The sequence below is a fragment of the Myotis brandtii genome, unplaced genomic scaffold (assembly GCF_000412655.1).
Source record: "Myotis brandtii unplaced genomic scaffold, ASM41265v1 scaffold583, whole genome shotgun sequence".
In the NCBI taxonomy this organism is placed as follows: Eukaryota; Metazoa; Chordata; class Mammalia; order Chiroptera; family Vespertilionidae; genus Myotis; species Myotis brandtii.
Window position 1 is genome coordinate 563,698 of NW_005370191.1, and position 6,039 is coordinate 569,736.

Here is a 6,039-nt window from a genome sequence, read left to right on the forward strand (position 1 = left end):
AACATCGATGAGAGAGAAACATCTATCAGCTGCCTCCTGCACACCTCCTACTGGGGATGTGCCCACAACCAAGGTACATGCCCTTGACTGGAATCAAACCTGGGACCTTTCAGTCCACAGGTTGACGCTCTATCCACTGAGCCAAACCAGTCAGGGCATGATATTTTTATTTCTTTATTTTGATTGTTGATGCTATTACAGATGTTCCCACTTTCTCCCCTTTATCCCCCCTCCACCCAGCCCACCTTCCCTCTGGCCATCAACACACTGTTGTCTATATCTATGGGTTATGTATATATGTTCTTTGGCTAATCCCTTCACCTACTTTCATCCAGTCTGCCCCCCCCTCCCCCACCCCGTTCTGGGGGAAGACTTTTATTATTTATTTATTTTTAAAATTCTCACTCCAGGATATTTTTTCTATTGCTTTTTAGAGAGAGTGGGAGGGAAGGAGTGGGGAGAAAGAGAGAGAGAGAGAGAGAGAGAGAGATTAATTAGTTGCCTCCCACACAAACCTGCATTGAGGCTGGGGATCAAATCCACAACCCAGGTATGTGCCCTTGACTGGGAATTGAACACAAGACCCTTCAGTGCTCAGACTGACATTCTAACCACTGAGCAACATTGGCCAGGGCTGGGGGAGGACTTTTAGATGGCTGCAAGCCCTACCCCTAGAGAGCAAGGCTCACTTCAACAAGAGCAGTGACAAAAGGCTTCAAGACACAAAGAGCTTGGTAAGTCCCAGCATTTGGGGGATGTACCCACCAGAGAAATCCAGTGGCCAGATTGTGGCTGACTGGACCTTCCATCCAGGACAGAAAGAAGAACAAGTGGCTGCATTGAGACCAACCTGCACTCCAAGGGGATAGGAGCCAAGGAGGCTGAAGGCTAAAGCAGGTTTATTCCAGCCCTCTCCCCAACCCCCAAACTAGAAGAGTGAAGGAACTCCTACAGAGAAACCTGTCGAGTGCATGGGCAGAAAACCATGGACAGATGATAAGGTAGAGAAAGTACAGAAGCTGCCAGAGGGGCCTTAAAGGGAAAACTGAAGAATCCATGAAAGTACCCAGAAGGGAAAGACTTTGAGGTTCTGGAGGCCCAGAGAATATATAACAGAGCAATCAACAACTTTGGGGCCCCCTTTCCCTTCTGCCCCACACTTCAGCCCCATGAAGATCAATAACAGCAGCTAGGAAGGGAGGGGGAAGAAAGAGGTATACCCCATCCCTTTCTACTCAGCCTTCCCCAACTGCTACTTCTGGACAAGCAGGCAGCCCACTTGCAACCAGCCCTGGTTGGAGTGGGGAAAATTTCTACCCCTAAATCAGTGGTTCTCAACCTTCCTAATGCCGCGACCCTTTAATACAGTTCCTCATGTTGTGGTGACCCCCAACCATAAAATTATTTTCGTTGCTACTTCATAACTGTAATTTTTCTACTGTTATGAATCGTAATGTAAATATCTGATATGCAGGATGTATTTTCATTGTTTGCGACCCAGAGGTTGAGAACCGCTGCAAATCAAGATCCAAGTGTTGATTATGAACTAAACATTTCTATGTACTAACTTAAAGTGAATGTAGAACTTCTCTCCTGAAAATGACCCAGTTAAGTCATGGTACTGCCCAGATTTTCATTCAGGGACAAGAGAAAATTCTTCCATTGAATAAATTTTATAGGAAAGTGGGAGACAAATACAGTTGCATTCCAATTACTAGTACATTCCAACAAGTTATTCTTGTTTAAAGCCCGGATACAGACACAAAGCCAGTCAACAAATAGGACTGACAAATGTCAGACCACATAAGGACCCTTAGGCTGTTTAACCTTATCCTCTCATTTGACTCATACCCTGACTATAGTGACAATGATGATTATAGCCAACTCTCATTGGCTCATGTGTTGCCTATCTCTGTTCTAAGCCCCTAAATCTTAATTCTTTAGTCTTCACAATAATCTTATGCTTATTAAGCAAATGAGTAAATGGTGACCTAATGCTGGGCTAGCGGTAGGGCTTAATAATGGTAAAACAAATCCTTGCTTCATCTGATCTCCCAGCCCCAAGAAAACTTTAAGGATGAGGAAGAAGTACAGAGAAGCAAGCTATGTACTTAACTGTCTTTCTACTACTGGGCATCATTCCACTCTTTATACTGTCAGGTACCCTTGACCAAGCTCAGCTTTTACTCATAGTATTCCACTATCCACACTATCTTCTCCACTCACCTAAATCCTGCTTCCCCTTCAAAGCCTAACCCTCCTGCAGCCACCCTCCCAAACTCAGTCCAAATATCCCCCAGCTCTTAGCTAAGCAGATGCCTTAAGTTACAGAGGGAGAAGGGGCCAGAAAAGGGAAGAGACTTATGCAGTCATGCAACAGAATTAATTTTCACTGGAAGGAGAATTTAGGGTCCTGATGCCCAATCTAAGGCAGCAACTCTAGCACGTTAGAATGGGGGCTGATTATGCCTGGGCATGCTAACTCCCAGAGGGAGAGCATCAGCTCTGTAGGCATCCGATTCTACGAAGTAGTGATGGAAGAGAACTAGCTTTTGTTTTTTTAATTTTATTTATTTTTTAAAATGATTTTATTGATTTTAGAGAGGCAGGGAGAGGGATAGAAACATCAAAGATGAAAGAGAATCATTGATCAGCTGCCTCCTACACGCCTGCAACCGGGGCATGTGCCCTGACCAGCAATCGAACTGTGACCTCCTGGTTCATATAGGTCGACCACTGAGCACACCAGCTGGGTGAGAACTAGCTTTTATTGGAGGACTAGACCCAGCAGTAGGTGGTGGTGGTGGTGGTGGGGGGGGTTTCAGTGCACTGGGATTAGGAGCTCAGGAGCTGGGGGGCAGGGCAAGGCCAGGGCTATGTGATGGTGAGGTGAGTAGAAGCAGGGACACCACAGCTTTCCTTATGCTCCTCAAACAGTTGCTCCAGAGCCTTCATGTAGAGCGTGTGGTAGTGGTCAACTTCCTCGTCAGTGGGGTTGAGGCTCTGGGGCACCAGGATGGGGCGGCCCACTGCAGGGAGAGGGGAGACAGACAAGGTGAGAAGTGCCCACACAGCTGATGGCAGCTTTCTTCTCTGGAGATGAGGACTCACCCACAGTAGTGATGGGCACAGGGAAGGGCAGCAGGCCCCAGGAGTTGGCTGAGAAGAGACTGCGGCCCCAGAAGATGCAAGGAGCAAAGCCCAGGTACTTCTTGATGATGGACTGGCACAGATACTGCCAAGAGTCTGTGGCAAAAACTTTAAGTCTGAAGACATCATTCTCCCCAAAGGTGTACACAGGTACCAGGGAGGCCCTGGGAAAGAAGGGCAATAGAGAAGAAGGGTGGTTGGGCCAGCAGCTCCAGGAGTACCCCAAGGATGGGAGCCCCAGAGAACAGCATAACCTCATAATTCCACTTCCCAAGCCCTTTAAAGCAAATGACAATGGCTACTGTGAAAAATCTGGAAAAAGGGACTCACCTTTCCTGAGAAAAGATTGTGTACTGAACCTTCATGTATACATTTCCTCATCTAGTCTTTACAACCAAACCATTGCAAGGTAGGTATTAACTCTTTCACAGGTAAAGAAACATGCCTCAGGTCTTGCCTTTGAGATAGTATCAGAGAAGGTTTTGTGCCCTGCTATTTGTACTATGTCCCTGGCTCTCTTGGAGTGGGAGGAAGCTTGCAAAGTGGACATAGTGCTTGGCACAGAGTAAACACTCAAGCACTGACATGAGCACCTTCCGGGTATAGGGCCCAGTGTGGATGCAGAACAATCTATAGGGTCCCGGGTGTGTAGGGATGGAGAGCGTGCACCCAAAGGTGCGCTGTGAAGTTCTCACCATTAAAAGCAGCCTTGGACTGGTCACCCGCACCCCTCTCACCCGTGCCTCAGCGCCAGGCGTACAAAGCCTTTGCGATTCTGGAGAACAACCTGATGCACCCCTGGGAGTGCATACATGGATTCTTGGGCACCCCCAACCAGGATGACCACGGCCTGCCCACGCCGGGGCTGTGACAGAATAAAATCCAGGCTCTGGCGGCTCACAGAACATACTCCTGCAGGCAGGCATGAGAAAGTGGGAGCAGTCACCACACCCTCCTTGGCTCCCCAGCCCCTCAGCCTACCCCTTCCTCCCAACTCCCCTACCCACCATGCCCATGTCACTGTGCCCTATAGTGTCTGTCCCAGCAAGGACACCATAGGACACTTGCTCCAAAGCTATTCACTGATGCCCACTGTGATCCTGGCCAGTGTTCAGACCAGGTCTCTGAGCTAGGTGGGTGGAGGTCACCCCGGCCAGAGAGCATCTCCTCCCACTCACATGGAGGCTCACCAGTGGACATGAGGTAGTCTCGATAGATTGGAATGCGGAGGAGTCCGTCCAGCCCAACTAGTGAGGCCCGAAGCCCAGGGAACTTCTGGGAGAAGCCAGTGCTCTCGGTGGAGAAATTACAGACGGTTCCGACGCACATGATCCCATGTGGATGAGAGCCAAATACATAGTTCCGGTCAGGGGGCAGCTCTACTGTTTTCACCAGCTTTGGGGTGTTGGGCAGGATGAGGAGAAGAAGGCATAGAAGTCAGGACACCAGGTAAAAAGTGTTGCCCCCGCCCTCACCCCAACTGATTTCAGAGATCAAGGATGGGGTTAAGGGCACAGAGGGGCTACTCTTGAACATCACTCCACCCCTGCCCCATTGCCTTAGCTTAGGCAGCTGGGGCTCAGGCTTCTGCACTACTAGGGGTGAATAGGTGGGGGAGGCAGGGGAGAGGAAGGAGGCAGAGAGTCTTTCTGGAGGGTAACCAGTCACCTTGATAGGATAATAATCCCTTAGGTGTTTCCAAATGGTCCAGTTCCTTATCCACTTAGACCGCCTTCCACCTTAGGGTAGAGAGATATGCGTGGAGGTAGCCCAGCTGCCATCTCCCAATACATGGCCCCCTTCCAGTACTCACCTTGGTTGGGTGTGTTCCAGTCTAGGACGAGCCATGCCAAGTAGAGAACAGAGAATGACCAGAGGGATGTGAAGAGGAGGGAGAAGACAAGAAGGAATGAAGAAAGGCCTGTGTAAAAGATGAGAAAATAAAAATGAATTAGCCTTTGAAACTCAGTCATGTCATCCAGCTGTCCCTCTCCTCCACCCTCAGGGATCATACCCTCCCGCTATCTCCCAGCCCCACATTGGCCCTCTCCCTGTCTTTTTGCTCTTGGGCACCCAGATTAGTGGCGCTCCGGCTTTTCTCCCCCAGTCCCTTCTCCCCCTGCTGACCCCCAGCACCCATGCCTCTTCCACTTCTCTCACCCATGAAAAGGAAAGTGAGCACGAATTGGTAGGCACCCACTACTTCCAGCCACTGCTTCTTCAGGGTCTTCATGGTGCAGGAGAGGGCGGCAGGAAGGTGGAGGAGACTCCTATCCCAGGAGCAGTCCTGGGCCAGCAGCGCTCCAGGACCGCAGAAGAAAAAGTACCTGGGAAGGCTTTCTAGTCCAAGGGGCCGAGCCTTTTGGACCTCCGGGATTGCGTGTGTGGTGGGGCGGTGTGAGTGTGTATGTGTGTGTGTGTGGAGGGGGGTGTGGACGGGGAGATGGTTGGAGTCGGACCTGTCCAGGCTGTTCTCGGATTGATCTTTGAGCTTCCTGAGTCAGTCAGTCTGGGCTGGCTTGCAGGGCGGGTCTGGGAGGAGCGAGGGGCTGTGGGAGGGAGGTGAGGCAACTACCGTGGGAGACTAATATGACGCTGGAGAGCCGAGGGCTGGGCCCCAGCAGCTGGGGGGCCCAGAAGCCCAACTGAGACTGTCTGATCGGGAGTGGAGCCGAGCAGGGAGGAGGCGAGGGTGGGGCAGGGCTGAGTCGAGCGCGCAGACCTCCCCTCTGGGCAAAACACACAAACACCGCCAGTCTGTCCCCGCCTTTAATTTCACCCCCATCCACAGTCATAGGGGGCCGGGAGGGGTGGGGGGCGCCGGCGCGCCTAGGTGAGGACGAGGTGCCGGTCGGCCGGGACCCCGTAGCGCTCCTTGTGCTCTTCGAA

The 6,039-nt window shown here is 50.9% G+C and overlaps 1 protein-coding gene across 1 annotated transcript; it reads right to left on the reverse strand.

The window, feature by feature from the left end:
• Positions 1 to 2,683: 2,683 nt before the first annotated feature.
• Positions 2,684 to 6,033, reverse strand: MOGAT3 (monoacylglycerol O-acyltransferase 3). The gene is made up of 7 exons (XM_014550159.1): positions 5,311 to 6,033; positions 4,964 to 5,071; positions 4,819 to 4,889; positions 4,341 to 4,545; positions 3,888 to 4,062; positions 3,112 to 3,314; positions 2,684 to 3,029 (listed from the first exon to the last, which is right to left on the reverse strand). Exons 1-7 carry the CDS (start codon positions 5,381 to 5,383, stop codon positions 2,875 to 2,877), a joined length of 990 nt encoding a protein of 329 aa, XP_014405645.1. The 5' UTR covers positions 5,384 to 6,033; the 3' UTR covers positions 2,684 to 2,874.
• Between the last annotated feature and the right edge of the window lie 6 nt (positions 6,034 to 6,039).

Excerpts from the sequence above, each read along its gene's own strand:
- MOGAT3 (XM_014550159.1), bottom strand. The coding sequence starts at position 5,383 with ATGAAGACCCTGAAGAAGCAGTGGCTGGAAGTAGTGGGTGCCTACCAA. Across the intron at positions 4,546-4,818 it reads GGGATTATTATCCTATCAAG|CTGGTGAAAACAGTAGAGCT; the intron begins GTGACTGGTTAC and ends AACACCCCAAAG. Across the intron at positions 3,315-3,887 it reads CGCCTGGCGCTGAGGCACGG|GGCCTCCCTGGTACCTGTGT; the intron begins GTGAGAGGGGTG and ends CTTCTTTCCCAG.